Here is a 27,805-nt window from a genome sequence, read left to right as displayed (position 1 = left end):
CAATTAACCACCGAAAAGCTGAAAGTACAGCTGGAGCTCAAGTGGTACAGCGTCAACCTTGAACAAAAAACCCGGGAACAGAGACCAGGCCCTGAGTTCAAGCCCCAGTCCCAGTACTGGCACACTGTACTCATAATCTGACTTCTGGAATTGAAATCCTTAACTACTTAATACTGCTTAATAAAGATACATGATAAAAAAAAAACCCAACAACTATTGAGCTCTTCCAAGGAAATCCTAAAGAAAGCAACTGCCCTTTCAGACAAAAGGAGTCCTTTGTTAGAAAGGTGGACTGTCTTTTCAACCTGGCTCCTGTTAGAATAAACATGTTCTTGTAGGAAAAACTTGACTTTAAGGAAGATCTTTGAAGCTGTGGCATAAGCAGCACATACATTACTGGCTGTAGCTCACTAGATTTTTTTTTTTTTTTTTTGCTTTGTTGGTCATGGGGCCCAAACTCAGAGCTTGGGTGCTGTCCCAGGGCTCTATTGCTCAATCTGGTAGTACTCTGCCATTTTGAGCCGCAGCGCCACTTCTGGGTTTTCTGGTGGTTTACTGGAGAATAAGAGTCTCATGAATTTTCCTGTGCAAGCTGGCTTTGAACCATGATCCTCAGATCTCAGCCTCCAAAGTAGCAAGGATGACAGGTGTGAACCACCAACACCCTGGCTGCTCTTTAGATTTTCTTCCTTCATACTTTCCTGGAGCTGATTCTGCTGAATCTGGGTTCTAAAATCATGATACATTTATTTCACTGCTTAAAAGGACACAGTATGTATGTATTTATTCATTCATTTACTCATTTATTTATTTTTGCGAGTGCTGGGGCTTGAACTCCGGGCCTGAGAGCACTGTCCCTGGTTCCTTTCTGCTCAAGGCTAGCACTCTACCACTTGGGCCACAGGGCTACTTCTGGCCTTTTCTATGTATGTGGTGTTGAGGACTCGAACCCAGGGCAAGCACTCTACCACAAGGTCACATTCCCAGCCCACACAGTGTTTATTTTTATTTTGTGGCATCTTCTTCGGCTGTGTGCTCCTCGCCCCATGTTCACCTTTCTCCCCACACCTGTGTGGAGTTTTCACCTCACAAATCAATGAACACACCTCACTCACGCTTTGATGTTCTAGAGCACGGATCCGAGCCTCCTTACCTGCAGGTCCTTCTAGAACTTTCCTGTCTTTGAGGCTGTCAGTGCCTGTTGTTTTGGGGTGCGCGGGGGCTGAGTGGGGTTCTTGGCATTGAGTTCTGACTGGAGTTGCCTGAGAGCGGGTCGGGAATGTAGGGGAACCCAAGGTCGGACCCGGGGACCCAACATGAGGGACGGGGAATGGGCTCCCATCCCCCTCGGTCGGCCTTGGGCGGCCGCGAACCCACGCAGCCTCCAGAGCCCGGCCAGCACGCGCCCGGAGCCCGACCTAGCCTCCCGCGGGAGAGACGGGGTGAGGGCGAGTTTAAAAGGGAAGTCCCGCCCCCTTCCCGGATTCCAATTGGCCGGTCTGGGCCCCACCCCTCGCCAGGCTGCCGGTTGATTGGCTGCGGTAGGAGACCCCGCGGGCGGCCGGGAGAGAGGAGCCGCGGGGCCCCAGGTGGCAGGTGGGGCGGGCTCGGCGCGGCGCCCGCGTCGCCTCCTCAGCCTGCCGGCCTCGTCTCCTCGGCCGCCCGCGTCGCCTCCGCCCGCAAACGCCGAGGTCCGCGCCGGCCCAGTGAGGCGCCCCGGGAGCTGCTGGCCATGAAGAGCCTCAAGTCCCGGCTGAGGAGACAGGACGCGCCGGGCCCCGCTCCGGCCCCCGCCTCCCCCGCCGGCTCGGTGAGTCCCGCGTCGTCCCCCCCGCTCCCCCCCGGTCCCCGCGGTCCCCTCCGTCCCCGCGGCCCGGAGGCTCGGAGCCTCCGGTCCCGGCCTCCCGAGTCCGTCCCAGCGTCGCCCGAGACCCCTCTCTGCCCCGCGCGTGACCCCCCGGCCCGGCGGCCCCGGAGGTGCGGGCGGCGGACCGGGCTGCGGGCGCGGAGCCACCCCCCTCCCCGCCCCGTCCCCGTTCCCCCGTCCTCCGTCGGGGGGGGGGGCGGGACGGAGCCCACTTGTTGTGGCTAATCGCGGGGAATCGCGGTGGTGCGGGGGGGGGGGAGAGGGAAGGGGACGGACTCCCCCGCCGGTGCCCGCCCGAGCGAGTGCGGGCTGGGCGGGCGCCTCCCCGCAGTCGAGGCCGGGCGGTGGCGGAGGCCGGGCCTCCCCGAGGCTGAGGCCGGGCACCGGCGGAGCGAAGTTGGCGGGCGATCCGGAATCTTGGGAAATCGCCTGGCGGTGGGTAACTGAGATTTAGATAGTGAGGCCGAGGGAAGCCGGAACGACGGGAGCACCCGACAGGCGAGTGATGAAAACAGGCGCTGGTTTAAAGGTCTCCAAGAGACCCGGGCAGATGCGCCGCCCACATTGCCCAGTTACTTAGTAGTGGTGGCTGTGTTTATAATGTGGCAACGATTTCCTTTACTAAAGGGTTGATTGTGGTGTGTGCCTGCGCGTGCACCCCGGGGCTTGAACTCCTGGGCACTGACTGCCCTTTGGTTTTCGTTTTGGGACTCCAGGCTGGTGCGCTAACGCTTGAGCCACACCTCTCCTAGCTTCTTTTGCACATCAATTGGGGATAAGAGTCTTTATGGGCTTTCCTGCTTGGGCTAGGTTTGAACCATGATCCTCAGACCTCAGCCTTCTGAGTCGCTACCACGAGTCACCAGTGCCCAGCGATTATAGAACACAATTTAATTTGCATCTTGGCGTGCCTCTCTCTCTCTTACTTTTTTATTATTATAAGGTGATGTACAGTTGCAGTTATGTAAGTCCAGGTAAACTACATTTCTTTCTGGATAATGTCACCCCCTTCCCTTGCTCTCTCTTTATAAGTTTCTTAAATAAGAATACAAATTAATTGGTATCAGCTGTTGAATTAATTCGGACGTAATTCTCTCCACCCATTTCTGTTACTGTTTTACCTGGCCAAAAAGAAGTTGTGGAATTAGACTTTGAAATTCTCATTAAAAAAAAAAGATAAAAATAGTAGCTGCAGATGACACAGTATTTGATATTTAATAAAGCACGAAGATGTTTTATAAGCTCATAGATACAAGAGCTTCCTTTCGTTTTGCTTTTTTAAAATGGCAATGCCACGAAGATTATTTTAAAAAATCAAAATTTTTTTGTAATGCAGGCTGTGTTTCCAGCTTTACTGTTGATATACTTTCCTGCACTTATTAGCTGTAGCCCCCCCCTTTACAGTTTAGTTTGCTTTATTCTAAAGATTTACATCCCATTTGGAGGTTTATATATCTGTTTCCAGTTTTCCTTCTAGAACTGCAAAGAGTGTTTATTTTGTTAATGGTATTATGTGAGCTTAAATCCTTAACACTCATTAAATTAGGTATTCTGTTACTTCTTAAAATAATGGTGTTAAAATGAAACACATGGTAAAGAGACCTGCTTGGTTTTTTTTTTTTTAAAAAGCAAACATTTTATAGTTTTGTAAATAGTAGAGTAAGCCTTGCAAGGTGTTTAAATGAAAGTGAATGAGTCTATTGGCCACTAAAACCAGAGCAAGCATTGGTAGGATAGAATGAAAGTATTAATGCTTTTCAGTCTCGATGCTGATGTTTGATTGACTCTCATGTGTGTGTATTGTTATGATTTGGCCTAGCTGTCTTTTTCATTTCTGCCTTTAAGGGCTTTTGAATAGATGACATATCACCTGGTTTAATGTTTGCAAGGGAAAATGTTTACCACAGAGTATCATCTATATCCTTCCACCTGTTCCTCTTCCTCAGAACCCCTCGATATTAGTTGTCTGCACATTCCCCCCCAAGAGGAAGCACAAATAGGAATGGAAGGACACCCTTGTAAAAATGGCAGCACACTGTACTTACTCTGCCCTCTCCTGTGGCTTTTTTTTTTTTTTTTTTTCTTTTGGACTGGGGCTTCAACTCAGGGCCTTTCCCTCAGCCTTTTTCACTTACGGTTGGTGCTCTACTACTTAAGCCAAGCCTCCAATTCCTATCCTGTATTTTTATTTTAAGCTTTAAATTAGTCCCATTCAGAATTTCTTTATTCACATCTTTAACTATACTATAAAATATTACGATGTATAAATTGTATTTACTTCAAATATGTGCTTATAAGTGTGTATCTCTTCCTCCTCCTCCTCCTCCTCCTTCTTCTTTTTTGCAGTCCTGGGGCTTGAACTCAGGGCCTGAGCACTCTCCCTGGCTTCTTTTTGCTCTACCTCTTGAGCCACAGTGCCATTTCTGGCTTTTTCTTTTTGTGGTGCTGAGGAATTGAACCTAGGGCTTCAAGTATGCTAGGCAAGGATTTTACCACTAAGCCACATTCCTAGCCCCATAAGTGTGTATTTCTTTATGTGATTAATTTCTAAAAGTGGAATGACTGGGTTAAAGAATATTGTCCATTTCTGATTTTAAAGAATGTTGTTAGATTTCCTTTCAGGCATCATGAGTCAAATGTATGGGAATTTTTTTTTGAGCCTTTATTATCTGTTCAAATTATTTGGATCCTTTCAGGACTGGTAGGTTAAATTGCATTTGCCTTATTGTGAATGAAGTTAGCATTTTTTTCATGTTTTATTGAACTTCTTACATCTTTTCTGTAAGTTCGTTCTTCCCATTTTCCTCTTGCATTAAAAAAATTCATTTGTATTTTGTATCACTGGTATTTAGCCTGGCACTAAGATATGAATAGCTAATGCTAATTCTTTGCTGATTGGTTGTTGTGACATTTTTATAGTGGCATGTGCTATCTAGAAAGGCTGTTCGTATATAATCCAGTTTATAACCTTGTATTTTGTGACTTCTAGATTTATGCTACAACAGCAAAGTTCTCTCATGTTTCTTCTAGTTCATAAATTTCTTTATGTATTTTATTTTTGAGTGAGAACACACAATAATGTAAATATTTTCATTGTGATGTTACTCTACATGCCCATATGGAATTTATTCTCTACGTATGGAATTTAATCTGGCATAAGATAAAAGGTTATACACCTCTTAGGCAACACTGAAAGCAAGGCCTTGTGCTTGCTAGGCAGGTACTCTAGTACTTGAGCCATGCCTCCAGCCCTACTTTGCTTTGGATTTTTTTTTTTTTTTTGCCAGTCCTGGGGCTTGGACTCAGGGCCTGAGCACTGTCCCTGGCTTCTTTTTGCTCAAGGCTAGCACTCTGCCACTTGAGCCACAGCACCACTTCTGGCCGTTTTCCATATATGTGGTGCTGGGGAATCGAACCCAGGGCTTCATGTATGTGAGGCAAGCACTCTACCACTAGGCCATATCCCCAGCCCGCTTTGGATATTTTTTGAGATAAGACCTTGCTTTTTTTTGCTTTGGTAAAAAGTGATGGTCATACTTACAGTTCCGAGCATAGCTGGGAGAGTAGGCATGTAACACCATGCCCAGATTTTTCTGTTGAGATAGGATCTTGTGAACTCTTTTTTTTTTTTTCCATACTGGCCTCAAACTTCCATCCTCCTGATTTATCCTCCTGAGTAGCTGGGATTATCCAGGTATGCCTGGATAAGAGGGCCTGTCTGCATTCTCTTTCTTTCTTTCTTCTTTTCTTTCTTCTATTCCCTCAAATCTCCTGATTGAATTTTATAGTACTCACTTAATTATCGTTGAAATGATGACAGTTTGTGCTATCCAACTTGAGTGAAAAATTTTAAATGTTTCTCTCATGGTTTCTTCATGTATCTATTTCAGCTTTTTTTTTTTTTTTTCCCCGTTGGTTGTGGGGCTTGAACTCAGGGCCTGCCATCCCTGAGCCTCTAGGCTAGTGCTCTACCAGTTTGAGTCACAGCTCCACATCTGGTGTTTTGGTGGTTAATTGGAGACAAGAGTCTCACAGACTTTTTCCTGCCCAGGCTGTGTTTGAACTGTGATCCTCAGATCTGAGTCTCCTGATTAGCTAGGATTACAGGTGTAAGCTACTGGTGCCAGGCTTATTTAAGCTAAGTATCTGAGGATTCATCTGATGCCCGGCTATGTAAGCTTACTATCTGAAGATTCATAAGCAATAGACCGAGGTATGTTAGGTATGTAAATGTTTTATGACATGTTTTGGGAGATACTATATTTTAGCATAAATATAAATTATAGTTCTGTGCAGATGTGCAGGAAAAAGAAATTGACACTATTTTCAATGGCACCATATAAATATATCAATGAGTTTAGAGTTCATTCAGTGGAGATGTGTTTATAAACACATACAAATAAACTGAGTTCACATTTACAAACTGTGGTAGAATTCATTAAGGGTTACCCTTTACCAGTCAGATCATGAAATAGCTGCATCTATTCATAACTAGGGTATCTTTCTTGTCACATTTATTTTTTAATTACTGAGTTGGAGCTTCAGATTTCTAAAGGAATAATTAAATGGCTATTGATATTATACCAGATGCATGCCAATGAAACATGCTGTCAGTTATATATAATTATATGTACAAGGAGAGTAGGCTTGTTCATTTTTCTGTCTAGTTCAGATTAGAAAATTTTGGTGATGAAATTAGGTAGTACACTTCCAGAACTACAGGTATAAGTAGCGGACATTTTGGAAGTGGGGGGTGTCCACTCTAAGTCCTCCCTATGACCACCATTTGTAGTGGAATGAATTCTTGGTTGTAAAAGTAAGGCCTGACCTGCAATCTTCTGCCTTTCTCTTCTCTGCGCTCTTCTTTACATGGGGCAGTGCGGTTCATAAATGAGCAATGAAATGGGGCTGAAAGCACCTTGCTAACTAACATCTAGACACCCTACAGAAACATTGCTATTTCTAAAAGAATTTGAGTTGTCCATTCAGCAGCTGGGAAAAGCACTTGGTTCCCATCTAGGCCAGCAGAGGGAAATGTTTGGAACTCATCAGGGATTAGGCACTACTCTGACATGGTGTTATTATCATCATGACTTTTAGGTCATGTAATTAAGTCACAAATTGTAAAGTCACTATACTTAATTAGATACTGTTTACTTATTTTCATTAGAATCCAACCTTTAATTAAAAATGCTTACCTTAATTAAAAGTGCCTTGATTAGAACTTTATTTAGATAACTTCCTCATGATAGCCCCACAATATATTTTTTCTATTTCCTCTGCTCGTTTAGAAATTTAAAGTCCAGAGAAGCCCTCTTCAGACTTGGTGCTTTTGACCCCAACTTAATGTAAGATTACCAGCTCATCCTGGGTATTTGCATTATAATACAAAAGCGGAGTTGCTTTCTTGGGCCTATTGAGGCTAAAGAATGAGTAGTCAGGATTTTACATTTTTCAAGGAGGCTGAAATGATTGTCATGTCTATTTATTGTACGTCATGCACATGTTCAAATCTAGCTGAGGAATTGGACTTAATGAGTTTGAGAAACATAGATGGAATACATGAGTTATACTCAACAATGAATTGATCATTGTGTCCTCTTGGATAACTCCCAAGTTGGGAGCGGAAAAAGTTCCAGACCAGCCTGGAATCCCATGATGTGCTAGAATGCGGCAAGGCTGTGGAATATTAAGACTCTAAGGCCTCTGAGCCAGCCCGCACTTGGCCAGCAAAGGATACATTGGAAGGCTAACATCTGCCATAGCATCTTTTAAGTCTATGAGTTCATTGTGCTGATTTAAAAATACAATCAATTAATCAGTTCTGGAGGATAATAGGGAACTGATGTGCCCCCCTTCCAACCCCCGTTCCATTCTTGGGGCTTGGACTTTTAGGGCCTGGGCGCTGAGCTCTTTTTGCTCATAGCTAGCTCTACCACTCGAGCAATAGTGGCACTTCTGGTTTTCTTGTGGTTAATTGGAGATGAGAGTCTCACGGACTTTTCTGCCTCTGCTGGCTTTGAACTGTGATTGTGATTCTCAGATCTTATCCTCCCGAGTAGCTAGGCTTACAAGAGTAAGCTACCGGCGCCTAACAGGGCTAATCACTTAAGTTAGGTGGCTTTTAGTACACTTATAATGTGGTTTAAGTGCCATCTGTATCTGCTTTCAACCCTTCCCTCACTCCAGAAGGATCCCTGTACCCACAAAGCAGCTGATTTCCACCTATACTTCCCCTCCTCCTAGCAACCACCAGTCCCCAGGTGGGAGCCTCCCTAGCCCTGCTAAACAGATGCAGGCAGAGCACCCTAGGAGAGATAAAATTCCTCTTGACAGCCCAGGGAAGAGAAAGGTCAGGGGTGGGGTAGTGGGGTTGTCAGTCCAGCCAGGGAAGATCTGAGAATACTAGCAGGGGGATTGGGTGGGAAATGAGCAGGAGAGGAAGTTGGCACCTGTAAAATAAGCCTGTTGGACTTTGTCCTGGGGCCCCAGAGGTGGGGACTCTTGGGATCAAATGTGTGTACCATGGGTCACTGTGCCTCTCTGTCAGAGCACATGTAAGGGGCAGGCTTGGAACAGGTGGGTCAATGATAAAGCCGCCATGCAAGGACAGGCCAGAGCCTGCGGGGGCCCTGGACTGGATGGTGCTCATGGGTTAGAAAGAATCATTGGACACTGCAGAGTTGTAACTTGTCAAAGTCACCCCCCACACAAGTGGTTCCAGCCCCTGCCTGCCACCAGCCTGGGCGGTTCTCATGAGCCCTTGGTGTGAAGCACTGTGTAATCTCTAATTGGCAATTAGGTTCTTAAAGTTCAGAGAACACACTGCTTTCTACTCCTTCCTTCCCGAGTGTCAGCAGCGTGGTTTGTTTCATAAATACTTGCATTTATAGTTAATTTACAATACCTCCATGTTCTGATGATGTTTGGAAACAATACCCTGATACCATGTTAATTTACCATGCTATAAAACCGTCACTGTTAATCACAGATTTCTTTTGGATTTGTTTTTAATGTTTTATGAAAAATGAAAACATGCATAAAGAGAAATTTGATGAACTAGGGTCCACCTCTCTCCTTACACTGACATTTTGCTGTATTTGCTCCCTGCATGCATGTGTACATAAACAGAAACAGCCAGCACATGTGACTTTGGCTGCATTTGGAGGAAAAGGTGTAAATCTCTGTTTCATTGCTTCATGCTACAGCATGCACCACTTAAGAATAGGGGCATCTTTCCATGTAGTAATGACATTAAAAGGCAAGGAAACTTACAGGTGACAAGAGGTAAAAGCTGAGAGAGAGTTTTCCGCTTGGCAGGCCTATTTATCTTGCACTGTATCTTTCAAGTAGCAGTACTATTAATGCATTAGCTTGATGTCTTGCCACAGCCATGGAGCACTCTTGCGGTCTAAGTGATTTTGAATTGATTCATTTACAAAACCACAAATACTGAAACACTTGTTTAGAGAGGAAGGAAGTGTCAGCCACTGAGTGAAGGGGCCTGGGGAAGGGTTCGAGGAAGGGTGGGACGGGCAGGCAGAAGTGGAGCACAGACCATGAGTGCTTGCACACTGGTGCTGGCCCAAGCTTTGGAGCTGGCTCCATGCCCCAGCCCTGCTACTGAAGGTGCTCACAGAACACTCCAGAACTTAAGAAACAACAGCCTGCCAGGAGACTTACCACTTTTGCTCCCGAGACCACACTCAGAGAGATGCTCAGAGAGATGGTGGTTGTTGATGATACTGAGGCTTTGTGCTTGCGAGGCAGGTGCTCTGCCACTTGAGCCAGGCCTCCAGTTCTCTATCATGCACCTAAATAAATGCTTTCCTGTTTGTGGGTTGATATTCCTAAATGTCCCTTTATCGCTGAGGATTATAATTTATTCAAGTTCTTAATGAAATGACTATATTAAGTGTTTAAGCTGGAGAACACACAGTCTTTAAAGAGTCAGCACATATTTCTTAAGTCTTTGTGTTGCCTAGGGAACATGAAAAGTTGAGTATATGTCTGAATATGTGTTTATTTTTCTTTGAGTTCTCTTTAAAATAAACCACCTGGACTTAAATTTAATGATACAGCGCTGTTTTTAAATAGTTACATAGGTTATTGGAATATTCAGAGAAGCTTATATCAATGTGTAAATTGGAATATTAATGTGTCCTACGTTTTAATTACTAAATATTGTAGTTTGGAATAGTAGTTAATAGCTGTTTATTTTCTTATATTGGTCTTATATTGGTTATATTGGTTTTTTAAAATAAGAACAAATGCTTTTCTTTCACATAAATTACTCTGTTATTTTCCTTATTCCAGGTTTCTTCCTCTCCCTCTTTCTTTTGGATGAGGAATGTTTTGTATGGAAGTCAGTCAGCTAAATGCTGTACTTTAAGAGGCCTGCTGGCCTGATCCCAGGGTTATGACCTTAGCTGGAGTTTTTCTGTAATGATCCTTGAGTGGAATGGCCTGTGTGTGACCTCATTTTCATCTGGTTTCTTTACCCGCTCTGATCTTTTAAGTCTAGAATTAGACTGGAGTTTGTACTGTGGACATTGTCACAAGTTCAAGGGGGTCTGTACGTCTGATGTCTGTTGTTTTCTGGACGTTAGGGTTTGCACTAAAGCTTATTTCCACCTTTGTGCACCTTTTCCAAATTGTCCACTTCTTGGTTTGAGTAGAAAATTAGGGGGGGAAAAGTTGATTGCAAAAACATAATCTAGTTTTTAAGAACTAGATTAATACATTAAACTAGACTAAACTAAACATTAATACCTTTTTGATTTAATTAACTTTCAAATTCCCATAATTTCTTTCTTTCCATTTTTAAAGTAACTTTATATTTTATTTTTTCAATGTGTTCAAACACTAGATTTTTAGAATTGTATTAGAAAAGATCTTAAAGTTTTCTAGTTGGGTGGTCAGGTGACGTTTAAACTTTTTGATGTTCTGTTGTGATCCAGAACAGTGGTGGGCCCAAGTCCAGAAATAATCCACCATGATTTTGCACCCTAATTAATCCCCAGGACCTTGGATCTGATGACAGAATATACCAGTGATACGCAACAACATGTGACAGGTTTTGCAAATGTAGGAAGATTCCTAATCTTATTGTCACCAATGATCTGTCTGGAGTCCTTTTGCTGGATCTAGATGGAAAATACAAGTAGGTGAGGAGCAGTTATAGTATTGACAGTCCTGGACCCTTGGGTACCAAGGGCTCATGGGCTGAGCTAAGAGACCCAGAGGCTTATACCTTTAGGCTTTGTGATCTAGAGACTTAGGGCCCCGGGACTTAGATGCCCATAGCACAGTACTCAACAGCTAGTGAAATCTTGAGCTCTATAGATAGCTTTCCAGCCTTGAATGCTAGAACTATGGGTGTTTAAGGCCTGGAAGCCTGCGGTCTTTCTCCCACCGCTTTTCGTCTGTCTTTTGCACAGTCTTCTCTCACCATCTCTACACTCCCCCCCCCCCCCCCCGGTTGTTTCTCATCTCCTCTGCCAACCCCTTTTGTCCCCAGCTGCTCTCTGGCTGCTGCAGCTGCTGCCGCCTGCTGTTGTAGCACCTCTTTGTGGTGATACAGAGGCAGGGTAGATCAGGGAAAATGAAGCATAAGAAACAGTAGCCAGCGGGAAATGAGGGAGGAGGTAACAAATTGTACAAGAAATGTACCCACTGCCTTATGTATGAAACTAACCCCTCTGTACATCACCTTGACAATAAATAATTATTCAGAAAAAAAGAAAAAAAGAAACAGCAGCCAATAATTCAGAGACAAACACTGTATTAATGAGTAGAAAGACATATACACTACTTAGATTGCTTTAAGCCTGTACTCCCTCATAAGCTGAAATATTAGTAAAAAGAAAACATAAAGAGAAGTGATCTCCCTCTGCCCCCACTCACTTGTATCAGATAATTAGTGTGCTCTGGGAACTGAGCAAGAATACCTTAAAGACACTTATCCTGGAAACACAAACACTTGGAGAGCTCCTGAAGCATCATGGGTCACCAGTCTGCCAATAGTACCAGTTCAGTACACCCTACTGGTGGTGAAAAAAAATCACAAGTAGGCAAGAAAAAACCATTCTGGAGGAGACTCCTGTCCCAGAGCCTCAAGCAGTTGGGTAAATCTGGTATGTCTTTCATTTAGCCAACGGGGGCATTAACCAAGTGTCTACCAAGAAGTTCTTTGAAATGCAGTCTTCTCAGTCTCTGAGGCTGGAAGCAGACCTGCAAGTCAGGGAGATTTGAAGGAAGAGAGAGGACTTTGCTGGCTTGGAGATGACTGGGGCCGGATATGAGGCTGCTGGGCCTTAAGTGTCTGGGAGTCCCTCCCATGATTGCTAGAAAGGTCAACAACTGCAGGACCTGCATTCTGCCACCAACTGAGAGGAGCCTGAGAGCCCTGTCTTCTCCAGACAGGAGCCCAAGCCTGGCTGGCACCTGGGTTTTGGCTCTGAGAGAGCAGACCCTGACCCTAAAATACAGTCAGTCCCCCGTGGAGCTCTGACATACATGACCGTTAACTTAATATCCTTCTTAAGCCTCTGAGTTTGTAGTGATTTGCTACACAACAGTAGAAAATTAATATGCGAGGCCATTTTGCAGGCATATAAATAGGCTAAAAAGAAATGGAAATATCATATGTGAAAAAAAAAGCCAGAATAGAAAATACAGTCAGAATCTGAGAGTAGTCTGAAAATTCACATGGGAGAAGACTATGGAGAACTGTATGTAGTTAGGAAGGTGTGGTAGAATTATGAAACTTTAAAATTTCCACTTCTTATGAGATTACTTTTTATAACTAAAATAGACTTATCTAAATGTAATAAATATTTTGTGTAAAACCATGAACTTAATTTTATTGATTTATTCCCAGGAACATAGAGATTTATAGGCCTGGTGGTTTTAGATGTGAAAACGCTTAGTGTTCCTTGATTTTGCTTAATTACTGACTACATAAATAAGTAGATGTCAAGAATCTGCGGATAATAAACACTTCACACCCTGCAACGTTGGCCAGTTCCCTAGCCTTTCCTGTCCCGTGTGGATTAGGATGCACCGGCCTGCACAGTTTTTGAGGAGACTGTGAAGGGTTGAAGTCGCAGCTGGAATGTGGATTTCATGTTGCTTACAGATGGCCTCAGAGAAGATGTGGAAGCTGCGTGCCTGCAGCCATCTGAAGCCTGCCAACCTTAGCGAGAGAACGGGATTGCAAGGGTGCACCGAGCTGAGCGGTACCCAGCAGGGCCTCTGTACACACTTGAGGAAATAGCACAGGAAGTGTCCTCATGGCCGAGATGTAATTTCAGGCCTCCTGTTGAACTGTTTATATCATGGGAAAGGGTGAGTCAGGAAAGAGGAAGGAACCACACTTAGGGTCCATTAGAAACACTTTGGGTGTGGTGGTGTGCTTGTGTGTACTCCTAAGAAAACAGTGTCTCCTCTAACTCCACCAGGCTTGTCCCCTGTCTCGTGTTTTCTTCTTGTCTTCACCTGTGAGATAAACTTTCTGTGGCTGCTTTTGATGCTGGGAATTATACAGAACCATGTAGAGGACCACGGTTAGGGAAGGAATGCTTATACAATGCAAAGATGAAAGCCTGTTGGTAGTCATTTTTGCATGAAACTGATTTATTAAAACTGACTTTCCTAATTATGTGTTATATACCATTGCTTTTTTGTGTGTTCCTGGGTAATAACATTGGTTTAGTTAAATGACAGGAATTGGACATGATTAAAATGGCAATATTTGCACTGAAAGCCTAAACACACTGGTTTGTGAATTATAAGTCGCTTTTAAACATGAGGCCAACTTTAACAAAGGACAGGGGTCTGGAATGGCTCTTCCTACTTATGATTTCAATACTTCGTTGGCATATGGATGGCCCTTCTTCCCTCTGACGACCCTCCCCATCAGGCGCTCCCTTTTCACGGCACACAGTGCATGGCCCTGTGGTCCTTGGAAGGACACAGAGAATGCGGGGTACCTATGAGTGTTGAGACCCAGGATCTATTCTCGGGGCACAGGATGCAGGTGCCACCTTCTCAAATGCAGGTCCTGCTGTACGGAAGGTGAAGTATAAATAGCTGGGCTCATTGAGATTCTTCTCTTCTCACTCTAGTCTCACTCTAGTTCTAACAGGTATTTCCTTTTCTCTAAAGGAGGAACTATTTGGGTTGTTTTTTTTTTCCTTTTTGCCCAGAGGCTCCAGATGGAAGGTCTTTAAGTTGGTTCTTGTATATATGGTTTCACTTAGCCAGTGTTATCACAGATTTACACGTGAAAACTAAATTGTACTTGGTATACAAATATGTGCAGTATTTCTTAGTCTTTCTCTCTCTTTTTGGGGCCTGGGCACTGTCCCTGAGCTTTTTCACTCAAGGCTAGCACTCTACTACTTGGAGCCACAGCGCCACTTGCAGTTTTCAGGTGGTTGATTGGAGATGAGAGTTTAACAGACTTTCCTTCATGGGTTGGCTTTGAACCTACATCCTCAGATCTCAGCTTCCTGAGTAGCTAGGATTACAGGCGTGAGCCACTAGTGCCTGGCTTTCTTAATGTATAGTGTTTCAGAAGCCTAAGTTTTATTAAGCTAGTTTAGATGGATACATGCTAGCCCATGCTAGCCAGGCTGGTTTGCTGCTAGCCAGGCTGGTTTGCTGGTTATGGGTTATGCCAGCCAATAGCTAGCCAGTCATCACCACACATGGAAAGACCAGCCATCTACTAATCAGTTCACCGATTGACCACCAGGGAGATTTTTGGAGCCTGCCCAGCACAGCAGAAATGCCCTGTAGACCTATAAACCCATGAGCAGTCAAATAAATGGTAGCTATTTCAATCATTCCATTTGGTTTTGCAGCAGTAATTCATTCATTATGACATATGAATGATTCAGTTTCTGCATTTTCCTCTAATTAGTAATAATTCCAGATAGGACAGTGGCATGTCAAAAGCCCATGAGGCGAGGTTTTATTTGTTGTTTTTTATGTTTTTAGGAACAGGATGTCCATTAAGATTGAGGTGGGCAGAAAGGGGATGGATAGTGGAGGAGATGACTATGCCCATGATCTCTTGAGAGCCTGGACCATAAGGACTTGGGGTTATGTCTGGGTTTTGATCCAGAAGGGCATGCATTTGTATGATTGCCTCCTGATGATTACATTTAGGTCAAACATTTGTGTTGAGAATATTAACTATTAAATAGAGACAACACTATCTGACTTACAGTTGTTGTTGTTATTTAATACATTCTAATAGTGTGGAGAATAAATTGTAGGGGAGACAAGGGCAGAAGAAGCAGCTGAGAGATCAGTTAATGGGTTACTGTAAAACTCCAGGACACAGAAACCAGAAAACAACACAGAAACTAAGACAGCTCTCCTCACCATTGGGTAATATGCTAACTTTGCTATTTAGAACTTTCATTTGCACGTTTTCACATCAATTCACAGTAAAAATGGTGATATTTTTTAAAAACAATATGCTTAGCCAGGTGCGGGTGGCTCACACCTTTAATCCTGGCTACTCAAGAGGCTGAGATCTGAAGATCAGGGTTCAAAGCATGCCTGGGCAGCAAAGTCTGTGAAGCTCTCATTGCCAACTACCCAGCAGAAAGCCAGAAGTAGAGCTGTGGCTGAAGTAGTAGAGCCTACTAGCCTTGAGCAGAAAAGCTCAGGGACAGCATCCAGGCCCTGAGTTCAAGCCCAGAAAGTATAAAGAAAACAAGTCTCTAATCTCACATCTCACAGCTGTTAACCCTGGTTACTTCCTTGCATTATTTTTTCAAGTGTTTCATAGCTTAATATTGTGACCTTATGACCTTTTTATTGTGCTGAGCACTGTGGCTTTGTTCCTAGTTTAGAAGAAAAGGAAAATAAAGCCAAGTGAAATGAAAATAATTAGAGAAACTGCTTGGTGAATATTTCTCTGTAAGATCTGAATTTGGAGGGATTCAGGTTTACTTTAAAAAGAACATCAGAGCATATCTTCTAAGCTGATGAGAAAATCAGTGCCATTTGCAGTTTTTACAGTTTCCTCTTTCCACTTGTAAAAATCTGAAGTAAGTTTTGTTAGGGGAGATCCAGTATCCTGGGAAGGCCTTTTATCACCGTGATAAAGTCACCTTAGTCTTGTTTAAGGTGAAACTCAATCTTGATTGGGTTTAGAGGTGCAGAGTTACGCTAAAAGTTCACCAGTGTATTAAATGTCATCTTATTAATGTATGAGAACTAAATAGCTGTGTAGGGGCAGGTGCCTTCATCCGGGCTCTCCCAGTCAGAATCAGAACAGTGGTGATGAAAAGAGAGTTTGGTTGTATACTGTCTACCTGTTCTTACCACCCAGGTCTCCTCCATCTTTCTTGCATCATCTGCATGGCCTATGCCTGACATCCTAAAGCCATCCTTAATGCCTCTCTGGTTAGTCAAGCTGCTCATAGGTCCTTCTGTGTGCCCCCACTGTGTCTTATTGCTTGAAATGCACTGAGGTGGTTCACAGGCCACCCACCTCCTTGGGGCTTGGAGAACCAGGATGAGGAGGACCATCAAGAGCTGTCCTTCTGGTAGGAGCTGACAGGAGGTGGTCGGCTGCCTCCTTCCTCTACCATCTGTGGCATGTGTTTCCTGGGGCAGTGGAATGACCTTGCCCTCCTCCCATTACTTATCTTCAGGAACTAGGAGGTCCTGGCCAAAGGAGAGAGTGCTGACATCTGCACGTTCTCTACAGACAGGCCCCTACTCTCCCTGGACAAGACATCTCCAGGGACAGCTGGTTCTGTAGTAAATAGGAGCTGTATATTTCAAAACAACATACCAGGGGAAGAAATAATTTGTATATTTTCCTACACATCATGATGTAGCTTGTGGGGAAGTACTGGTTAGTGCTTTGACGTCACAGGATCTGTAAAAATATTCTATCAAATGAATCTATCAAATACTCCGTCAATAAGGATTTTAAAGTAAGCCTTGTCGGGCAAACCTTTTATAGCCTTTTCTGGTTGGGACTTTCCAGATTCCTCCTTTTTCTTCTGGCTTGTGTAAATAGCTATATGAAAAAGTTATCTGAGGCCAAACATTACTGTATATTTGGAAATAGTTAATATAGAGCTCCATCTAAAAAGAGTCACACTCTGAGGCAATTGTAGGTATGCTTGGGTTTAAAATACTATCATCTCTATGTCTTTGAAGGCGGCTGAGAGGCAGACATTAGCCAGTAAGCGTTCGGTCCCCATTCCCCACAGATTTCCTTGAGAAGTGGAACTGCCGCGTGTAATTATAAATACTCAGCTTTCAGACAAACTTTCAGTTGAATATTTGTTGCAGGAAGCAAACCACACCCACTAAAACTACTTTAAGTTTAAATTTGAGGTGTTGAAGTTTGCTGTTCTGTGATTAGGTTCCTGTGCTCTTAAAAATATGAAAGGGGTGACATTGATGAAGATGCATTGTATTTATAAACTGACGCGTCAAATTGGATTCCCCGTAAAACTACTTGAAGATAATTTTTTAAGACTAAATTATTTATGGAAAAATGTCTTTTAAGGACAGAGCTTCTTGTGTGAGTTTTATATTTTAAGCACATTTCTGTTTGAGCATTTTTTAAAAATCAGCCTTTACGAATGCTAGTTAATGGAGAAGAAATACAGAGCATAATATTCAAACTGTTATTTAGCCTTGCATGAATACCTTTTATTGACAGAGTTGGGTTTAGGAAGGATTCTTTAATTTCAGTATTTGTTAATTTCAGCTGGTTGAGTTATCCACTAGATAGGTAAGTTCCTCCTGTATGCACTCAAGTGGCTGATTTATTTCTGGTGGTGAGCAGAATATGTCCTGAGTCCTAAAGAACTGGCAGGCAGACAAGCTGGGAAGACAGAATTCCAGTGCAAGCAGAACTGTAAAGGGACGGCTCAGTGCAGTGAGCTGTACCAAGGAGAGGTGCACAGTCTGGAAGGCCTGAGTCTAGAGGAAGTTTCTCTGACCCAGGGGAGTTGAGATGTGACCCAAGCTAGAGTGAAGGAGCATTCAGGAAGGGACACTGTTCCCAGGTTCCCTGAGGCGATACTTTGGAACAACTTCTCTATAAAAAGAGATTAGAGGACTATAGGGAGGTTACTCTTCAGAGTGCCAAGATCATACAGGATCTGAGAGATCTTTTTAAGAATTTTGAAGGCAATAAAAACATTATTAACAGAGCATAAGTAGAAGAAGCTAATCTATTTGAATTTGATAATCATGAGACAGTTCTTTATGCTAAGTCAGTGTCCTGGTAGTAATATTCAACTGCCATTTATTTTGCGTTGTTTTGATGTCAGTAACTTTGGAACATGGCTAGAATACAAACATATTAGGTAGAATTGGGATAACAAATGAGATGGTTGATACTAGCTGATTTTACATGGTGCTCAAAGGGACTAAGTAAGTGACCAAAGTCAGTTAGCAAAGCTGGAGACCTAGTCCAGGTATTTATAATGCTAAAATTGTTTTCAGTAATAGGAATTCACTCAAACAATTGTCCATTGTACACTTTCTGGCTCAACTGGCCATTCAAATAATTATTCAAAAGAAGTTTTTAATAATGATAAATGATTACTTGTTGAATCATTTTCATTTTCCAAAGAATATTGGAGAGAAAAAAGTTTCTCATTCTTGCCACCAGAGGGAGGCAGAAAGATTCATATTTTATTTTGTTAGCTTTGAAATTCTCCAAGTCAAGAATATCTATCTGTAAGCAATTCTGATAAACATATAAAAAATTGTTTAACTGAAATGTGTTTAGTGTGTTTTTATTTTTTATTTTTTTTGCTGAAAGTATACTGTGTCTACATATTGAGAAGTCTGGGAAGATATCATTTAATGTCATCATTTAATGGTGATTTTGCTTGGTTTTTGTTTGCTTTTTCTCCCATCTCATCTTTGTCCCTTTTTTGAATACATAGTATTATTTTCTTACTTTGTGCTATGACTATTATATAATAACACTCTTCTGTAGTTGGTAGGAGGAGTTTGAAGGCATCTGAATGGCCATGAAGTATTTAAAACCTTTAATATGCTAATTCATTCCTAGTTTGCCTGGGAAATTTTTGTCATATTGAAGAGTTGAAAACTTTGGGCTTAACTGAATGCTCAAAATTCTGAATTGCTGTATCCTAGGAAGATTGAATAGAGATGAATAGTTCTTGTTTTAGATTCATGGTTGTCACGTTAGTAAGTGCATTTTAGAATACAAACGAAAAAGGGAGATTGAATAATACATTTAATAGAATGTAGACTTAGACCTGAATTATGGTATAAACTCTCTTAGATTGGTCTTATTAGAAAGGTATATTTCTGTATCCAACTCATCCTGGTTTTAGGAAATGGATTAAGAAATGTAAATAATTATTTCTTAGTCTGGTTGCTCGTATAGTCATGGAATACTGAATTTGATTCCATATCTGAGAATCGTGCAGCTTTATTTAGTGGAGAGAGGCTAGACGCTGCATTCACATCATTCTAGGTTTAAATTTAGGGCTTGAAACCGTAGCTCTTTCCTGTGCCACCGACACTAGGCCCTGGCTCTGCTAGGGCCGAGGCACGGACACACCCGAGGGCTGTTGGTTGGATGGTGGGCTCTTTCGCTCCCAGGTGTTGCTTGTAGTGTGCAGGTTCTGGTTCTCCAAAAGGGCTAGAGCGGAAGCCACAGCCTCTCTTGGGTCCTCAGAAGGCCCCAGAGGTTCCGGCTGCCGCTGGCTGTGTACAGAGCAGCCTGAGCTAGGGGTGAGCAGGGCTGCAGGGATCAGGGCATCAGTGCCACGCCTGGCTGAAGGGATGGCTTTGCTGGAGTGAAAGGAACCATCACTATCACACAGTACACCACCATGAATATGTTCTTCTTGTAATTTTATTTTTTTAAATTGTTATAAAGATGATGTCTAGTTGCAGAGGTCTAATTAGGTAATGAGTACTTTTTTTTTTGTCAGTTATAGGGCTTGAACTCAGGGCCTGGGCGCTGTCCCTGAGCCTCTTAGTGCTCAAGGCTAGCACTGCCACTTGAGCCACAGCGCCACTTCTGGCCTTTTCTGCTTAATATATTGGAGGTAAGACTTTTCTGCCTAGGCTGGCTTCAAACCATAACCCTCAGATCTCAGCCTCCTGAATAGCTGGAATTACAGGCATAAGCCACTGGTGCCCAGTTTATGAATACATTTCTTTTTGGACAATGTCACCCCTTCCCTTGCCCTATCCCAGTTTTTCCCACCCATGACACGAATGTCCCATTTGGAAAGCAGAAGAACTGACATGACTGAGGTTGAGAAGCTCTTCCTATAGTTTTATCAGTTATGTACTTGGAAGTAGTTGTTAACTAATTTGAAATTAAGAATTTGAAGTTGGGTGCCAGTGACAGTTCACTCCTGTAATCCTAGCTACTCAGGAGGCTGGGATCTCAGTTCCGAGCCAGCTCAGGCAGTAAAGTCTGTGAGACTCTTATCTCTAATTAAACACCCAAAAGCTGGAAATGGAGCACTAGCCATGAGCAAAACTTTGCTCAGGGATAGGGCCTAGGCCTTGAGTTCAAGCCCCAGGACCAGCACCAAGAAGAAAAAAGAAAAAATTAAGAATTTGAAGGAGAAACATCTTAGATATGCTTTTTATTAGTGTTAAATGGGGAAATAAGTATTGTTTTACATCATTAATTTGGTCATGCACTTTTTTTTATATGGGAGACATATTAAGACTCACTAGTAGGAAATCCTCTAAAATATCTGTGTGGGAAGAGTTATGCATTTGTATAGAGTATTCCTTGAGTATGTAAGAGGAAAAGCAATTAACTTCTAATGTGTTTACAAAAGACACTCTTTCCCATTCTGTTCCCATTTAAAATTTTCAAAAATCTTGACTAGTATGGTACTGTTGTCAGTTTAATTCTTGACAAGTCCTTTGAGTTCTAGCAAATGTGTTTTTATTTAATAAATATGTCTTTGCACAGAAAAAAAAAGGAAAGCAAAGGAACAAGAATAAAAATACCTAGTGGGTTCACTGAAGCCAGGCTGTAACAGAGGCTCTTTGACAAGCATATCTGTGTTGTTTTTTGTGTGCCTCCTAAAACTAGTGTGGACACAGGTGGTTTACACCTGTAATCCTGGCTACTCATGATGCTGAGATCTGAGGATTGTGGTTGGAAATCGGCCTGAACAGCAAAGTCTGTGAGACTTTTATCTCCAATTAACCATTAAAAAGCTGAGTGGAGCTGTGGCTCAAGTGAGCTAAAGCCCAGGGGCAGCTCCCAGGCCCTGAGTTCAAACTCTAGGGCAGGCACACATACACACCCAACAAAAAAAAATCACCAGAGGTATTACAGCCACCCTGTTTACCAGTATGGTGGGGAGGACAATGAAAGACTCTGTTTTTTGCCTTTATATTAAAAAAAAATGTATACATGGCATTTTAAGAACTCTCATTTGAACACATTTTTCTCAAACATATTAAGGAACAAGGTATACACTTCCAAATTATCAATTGTTTGCCATTTTAAAGGGGATATTGAAAAATTCTTACTTAACCAGCCAGAGAGCTTTATTCTTTCATAACATGCATTCTGCCTCCGTATATTTAATCCCTACATGTATATATTTACTTTGGAATTTAGCGTCTCTTCTTTTGAGGAAGGTGGAATAAGTGATATTAAAAGCAAATGATAGCTGGAGAGCCTTCTTTCAGTCTGTATTTTTGGTGAACTCGGGTGCCTAGATGGTTCTAATAAAGGCATGCATACCTGCCCTGGGGAGGGAGACAGTCTGGTATTTAAGCTGCAGCCTGGAATAGAATCAGACTGGGTGGTTCAGAGTCCTGGCCAAGCAGTGCTTTCTGCTACTTGAGATCCCCAAGGATCCTTGACATCCCATTGTAGGGCAGTATTTTTTTTGTTTTTCGTCTTGGCATTTATGTAGAGAAATCCAGAGAGGCTGGCTAAGCCTGTTAGTGTGGTGCTCAGAAAAATGATTTCTAGGCCCTAGCTTTGCCTTCCTTGGGCCTGTTCCATGGATGTGCAGTGTGCATTCTTATCTCATAAAGGAGGGACTGGAGAAGTGGGAGGACAAGGCTTGAGGTCAAGGAGGAAGAAGCTGCTTGCACGGCCTTTGTCATTTCCTCCCCCTCCCCCCTTTTCTTGATTGGCCCTAGGGCTTAAGCTCAGGGGCTGGGCACGCTGTCCCTCAGCTTTTTTTAGCTCAAGGCTAGCGCTCTACCACTTTGAGCCACAGCACCACTTCCGATTTTCTAGTGGTTAATTGGAGATAGGAATCTCAGAAACTTTCCTGCCTGGGCTGGCTCTGAACCATGATTCTCAGATCTTTGCCTCCTGCATAGCTAGGATTACAGACCTGAGCCACTGGCACCCTACTAAGACTTGTAAATATTTTAAGACAAGATTGGGCTGGCTATTGCTTTCTTAAAGGTAAAAAAAAAAAAAGTAACCATATGTTAGGGTGATTTTCTTTAAGACTTACTTCTATCGTGGCAAAAAGATCCTCATGAAAAAGCAGTTACTATAATCCCTGAAGAAGTCTCCTTTGGAAATGTGACAAGAGTGGAACCCTACAGTTGCCATCTGGTGGTACCTGACCTCGCCTCATCCTTACCTGGTCTGGGACCCTCTTACTGCGTCCACCTCATAGCTAGCTACACTGGCCTTTCCCACCCCCCAAGTCCCAGACTTCTTCCACAGCTTTTCTTTAGTCTTGGAGACTCTTGATCACCTTTCTTGCTCACAGTTGGCCCTCCACCACTTGAACCACACCTCTAGTCCAGCATTTTGCTGGTAAATTGGAAATAGAATCTCTCAGACTTTTCTTCCTGGCTTTGAATCTCAATTCCAAGCCTGCCTCGGTGATGATGATGATGGTGGTGGTGGTGGTGGTGGTGGTGGTGGTGGTAGTGGTAGTGGTGGTGTGTGTTGGTTTGGACCTGAGCATTGTCCTTGAGCTCTTTTGCTCAAAGCTAGTGCTCTACCACTTGAGCCAGAGTTCTACTTCTGACTTTTTGGCGGCTCATTGGAGGTAAGAGTTTCATGGACTTTCCTGCCTGGGCTGGCTTTGAACTCTGATCCTCAGATCTCAGCCTTCTGAGTAGCCAGGATTACAGGTGTCCAGTGGAGTTGATTATTTTTAAAGCAAATATCAGACATCTTGCCATTTGATCTAACAGTGTTTTCAATAGACGGGTGATGGGGTCAGGGCAGTGAACCCACTGTGACGCTCATCCTTTGGAAAAGTCATAGTTAAAGCAGCACTTGATAGTTTTTATAATTAGCCTATGGGCCAGATGTTTATATTGAAGTATCAGGAAGCAAAGTTCTCGATGAAGTTCCTATAACAGAGTCTGTACCAGGCAGCCCGCAGTCCCCCGGGCACAGCAGTGCCCTCCTGCCTAGAAACCCTCGTGTGGAACGCTCGCTTTTTCTGACCATGTCTCTCTGAAGGAAAGACAAAACTCTCCTCATGCTATTGTGGCTAAGTAGCACATGGTAAAAACAAAAGAAAACAAAAGCGCCCTGAGCTTGTGGTGCCCCGTGTTGGTGGGTGGGGAGCGATGGCACAGGAATGTGCCTGGTCCTCAGACAGACTTCCGTTCATTGTCCAGCTTGCAGTTAATGCACGTCTGTCTCTTCTGGTGTTCTGGCGCTTGATCAGTTATTTGAATGCAATGAATCCAGATCTTTTGACTTTCTACCGGTAAAATATTTACTTGTTATAGCAGGCAGGGTGCTAAACTTGGAAACTGAGGGTACAAGTTAAATTTGAAATTGGTGGAGCGCATTTGTGTCGCCGTTTCGGTAGTGCCTTGGCAGTGCCCGGCTCTTCTCGTCTGACGTGCCAGGAGACAGCCTGGCGCAGGCGTAAACTGAAACCTGCTTGTGTGTGGCAGTGGAGGCTCATAGTTCACTGAAACAGAAAATTTGGAACTGTGACCTTGTGCATTTCCTTAAATGACAGCATGACACATTTGTTTTAAATAGAGCTGTATATTCTGTTTGTCAGGGCTATTATAACTTTGTGATAGATGATCGTAAGACTGAAAGTGGGTTTAAAAATTATGCCTCTGAGCGGCGTTGTTGTGTCACGCGAGCTGTTTTGATATAATGAGCATGCTGTACAATACATTTGAGTCACTTCCCCGGGACGGGGGCTGTTCATTACTCAGAGGAGAAGCACGTCCTCACAGTGCGCGCTCAGCTGTCAAGTCCTATGGAATCTAAAGAGGCGGGCCCACACTTTACTGGCCAGTGGGCTGAGGCCAGCTTTATCTGCAGGCTGTAGAGCGTGCTCCAGGTTTTCCAAGGGGGGAGGGATTGTCTGCCAGGGCGTCTAGAGCCACCCTACCTGACGTGAGCTGCTCTTGATCAAGGGCTGTGCCGTAAGGAAGATCACGGTCAAGCGTGATGAAGGCGGAGAAGGATCCGGAGGAAGAAGAAAACAGAGCTAGAGATCCCAGCTAAGTGGAGCCCTCCAGTCCTCCAGCTTGCTTTGTGAGCAGCAGGGATTTGTAACTTAGGGCCCAGTGCTTCTCGCGTAGCTCAGCCGCGTCTAGGATGAACTGCTGGGTGTCCTGTGCCCCTAAGAGCAGAGTAGGTATTGCCGGGTCCAGTGCCACGGGCGTCTTGTTAGCGTTCAACCCAGGGCTTCCGCAACATTCTAGCTCTGCTAATTTTGGCTTCTTTCCTGGTTTGTCTGTGGAGTTAGTGATAGAAAACAAACGTCTTGGTTTTCTGGGTTTAAAAAGCCCAGGATAGAATTTTAGTCACTGGGCAGTATTTCTGTTAACTGACACTGGACCAGACCTGAAAATGGTGTTTACTGAAGTAGAGGCCACCACAGTCTAATAGGAGACTGAATCACACTTAATTACCTTTTATAAAGGCCTTCCTGGGGCTTCTACTACCTGTTAGTGATTTAAATAGTTTATTTCTTCACCAGCAAGATTACTTGGAAATAAAGACTGTTTTAATTAGTCCTAAGGATAAACTCATCAACGTAGAGCAAGTGTGTGACCATGACTCAGTGGACCAGGAATTTGGGGCTACACCCACTCCCACCCCTCAAACCCAGCACAGAGCTGTTTGTTCCAAAGTTGAACAAAGGTGCCTCCTGAATGGAGCTTAGATACACGGCCTGCAGGACGGCGTTCTCTGTGCTTGGTGTGAAGTGAGGAGGAAGGGGCCTGGCCACCAGATGTAATGAGTTTGAGACTGAACCAGTTCTAAAGTCCAGTTCTGGGGCAGATTCCACTGAGATGCTACATTGCAGGAGAAAGTTACAATTTTTTATTTCCAGCTTTCCCTGTTGTCTATTTTAAGTGTTTAATGAGTTACAGTGCTTATTGAGTGAGAACATCAGTGATCTTATTTTTGTTTTGGGGAGAAGATGAAGATATATAATAGTCCTGTTGCTGAAACACTGAGAGGATTTTAAAGTGATTCACCAGAGGTTTATTATTTCTGCAGGCCTAGGATTTGCTTTGCAAGTTATGTGAAAAATACATAGCTTTTTAAAAAATCTACAAATAGTATTGGATTTAGCTTAGAACTTAGAAGTGAGTTGATATGATATTTTAAAAGGATAAAATCTTACATGTTTAAAAAACATGCATTTTATTTCTGGATTCTAACATTTCTGTCTACTGAAAAAGATCCAAACTTTTGGCTTCAAAATGTCTTAAATATATTTTCTTCAAACAAAGCTAAAGATAACCTTGATATAATTAAAGCATATATTGTGTGATATATCCTTCTATTTAAAAAAAAAACCCTACCTTTTATGTTCATTTAAAATAATTTTCCACTGAGTTTTTGTTACAAAAACTGCCTAGTGAGAATTTTAGGTACTCCGGAAGCTGAGATCTGAGGATCAAAGTTCAAAGCCAGCTTGGGCAGACAAATCTAAGGGACCCTTATTTCCAGTTAAGAAGTAAAAAACTGGAACTGAAAGTGTGGCTCAAATGATGGAGTTTCGGCTGTGAGCAGAAAGCCCAGGGAGAGGGTGAGGTCCTGAGCTCAAGCCCCAGCACAAAAACAGAACTCTTCTTTGTGGGGAATGGCACTGTGATGCGAACCCAAGCACCTTGTTAGGCTGGCAGGTGCTCTACCACTTGAGCCACATACTCAGTCTTGTTATTGCTTCATTTAATTATTTTTTGGATATGTCCAGGCTCTTGAGTGATCCTCCTATCTGTGCCTCCCCTGTACCTGGGATTGCAGGTATGAGCCACCGCGCCTGAAAAAATTTTTTTTTAAATAATAGCATGCTGTTGAATGTAAAAATGAAGGAAGAAAATGAGTCCTCTTTAATCCTGTTATTTAATCCTATTATACTTTAGAAGCTTCTTAATATTTTTCTGCAGTTAGTCAATATATAACCATAATTAATTGTCCTATTGAGTATGTCTATGTTTTCATAATTTGCCTCCATAAATTTATTCTAATAGTACCTCCCAAATATGTGCAAGAAGAGTATGTTTTCTTAAAATGCAGACAGAGGCGCACTGCATCCAGGGGTCCTAGGAAATCTGTGAAATCATGAGCTAGGGACTGGGAACCATAGAAACCAGGCCCGGGCTTGGCCGCTGAGGTCAGTGAATGTCCCAGAGCCTTGGCTTTTCTCTGTGTTGAATGGAGGTGGTACTTGTGGTTTCCTATGACTGGCTGACTTGTTCATGCCTGGCACAGAGAGGGGGTCCAGTCATTAACTAGAAGTGTAATGCAGGCCCCATGTGGATGTCCAGTGTTTGGGGAAGGTTTGGAGCTGTTGTGCTGGTGAGGTTAGCTCAGCGGGCTGTAGTTGGAAATGAATTAAATGTTCTGCCTAACATTGTACTCCATGCTGCTTCTTTCCCTTTCTGCAGCATGCAGCGGATTGGAATAAATATGATGACCGGTTGATGAAAGCTGCGGAGAGGGGAGATGTGGAGAAAGTATCTTCAATCCTTGCTAAAAAAGGAATCAACCCCGGCAAAGTAGATGTGGAAGGCCGGTCAGCGTAAGTATTCCCTGTGCGCTGAGTCCTAAGGTAGTTCGGCTACGTCAGTATACAAATGAGGTTTGTGAATGGTGGTTATCCACATTCTTATTTTAAAAGTCTTTAAACAAGCTAATAATTATTGTCAATTTTAGAGATCCCATAAGCTCAGTGAGTCAAGCCTGTGATCCTAGTTACTTGGGAGGCAGAGATGAGGGTGGATCACACAATTTGAGGCCAATGGGGGGCAGAAAGACATTCATGAGACCCCATCTTATCTCACCTGTGGAGTCCAGTGGTTGGAGTCTCTGATCCCAGCTAACAGGAAGCACAGCAGCCGGACATGGTTGGGGCATGCCTGCCATCCCAGTGACACCTCTCTAGCCACCCCAGGTCTAGTGAGATACTTCCTTGGAAAATACCCAGTGTAAAAAAGTGCCAGACATGTGGTCAAGTGGTAGAGTTGTAGAGTTCCTTACATGCTTAGTGTGAGGCCTTGAGTTCAATCCCTAGTACCACAACAAACAAACAATTCCCAAACTTGAGAGAGGACACCAGAACTCCATCCCCCTGGTGAACCGCAGTTGTAGTTATTCTGAGGCATTTTCCTTGCCATATTGATCTCCATAAAAGAAACAGGAAGATGCTTACAGACATCAAAGAGCTTGTTCTAATCTCACGAAAAGTCACAGAGCTGAGAGGTGAACCCAGCCTCTTCACGAATCCCCCTGTAGCCGAGAACTCAGGTTTTCTCTTGGATACTTCGTGTCACCTGTGTGCCTTTGTGTCCCCAAGGAGGGCATCACGTGTTTGTGGCTTCTGTCATCCCAGGTCCCCATCGCTTCCTTTTCGGTGGGGCAGGAAGCAGTGGGTTAAAGGGCAGATCTAGATTCTGCTAAGATGCTCTATTAATTATCACAGTAGACGTCTTATCTGGGCA

General features: G+C 43.3%; 1 protein-coding gene across 4 annotated transcripts in view; it reads left to right on the top strand.

The window, feature by feature from the left end:
• Nucleotides 1–1,570: 1,570 nt before the first annotated feature.
• The window catches only part of Uaca (uveal autoantigen with coiled-coil domains and ankyrin repeats), a 52,134-nt gene continuing 25,899 nt past the window's right edge, over nt 1,571–27,805 (top strand). The window contains exons 1-2 of one of the 4 annotated variants that reach the window (XM_048368790.1): nt 1,571–1,810; nt 26,753–26,886. In XM_048368790.1, coding sequence (XP_048224747.1) covers nt 1,733–1,810; nt 26,753–26,886 — 212 coding nt within the window. In that variant the 5' untranslated portion in view covers nt 1,571–1,732. Of the gene's footprint in view, nt 1,811–5,949; nt 6,081–23,452; nt 24,480–26,752; nt 26,887–27,805 lie in introns of those variants that run through there. The other 3 variants (XM_048368793.1, XM_048368792.1, XM_048368791.1) reach the window with 3 other exon arrangements.

Source organism: Perognathus longimembris, chromosome 20 (assembly GCF_023159225.1).
Source record: "Perognathus longimembris pacificus isolate PPM17 chromosome 20, ASM2315922v1, whole genome shotgun sequence".
Classification (NCBI taxonomy): domain Eukaryota; kingdom Metazoa; phylum Chordata; class Mammalia; order Rodentia; family Heteromyidae; genus Perognathus; species Perognathus longimembris.
The sequence above is the reverse complement of the archived record's forward strand: the minus strand, read 5'-3'. Positions and strand labels throughout refer to the sequence as shown.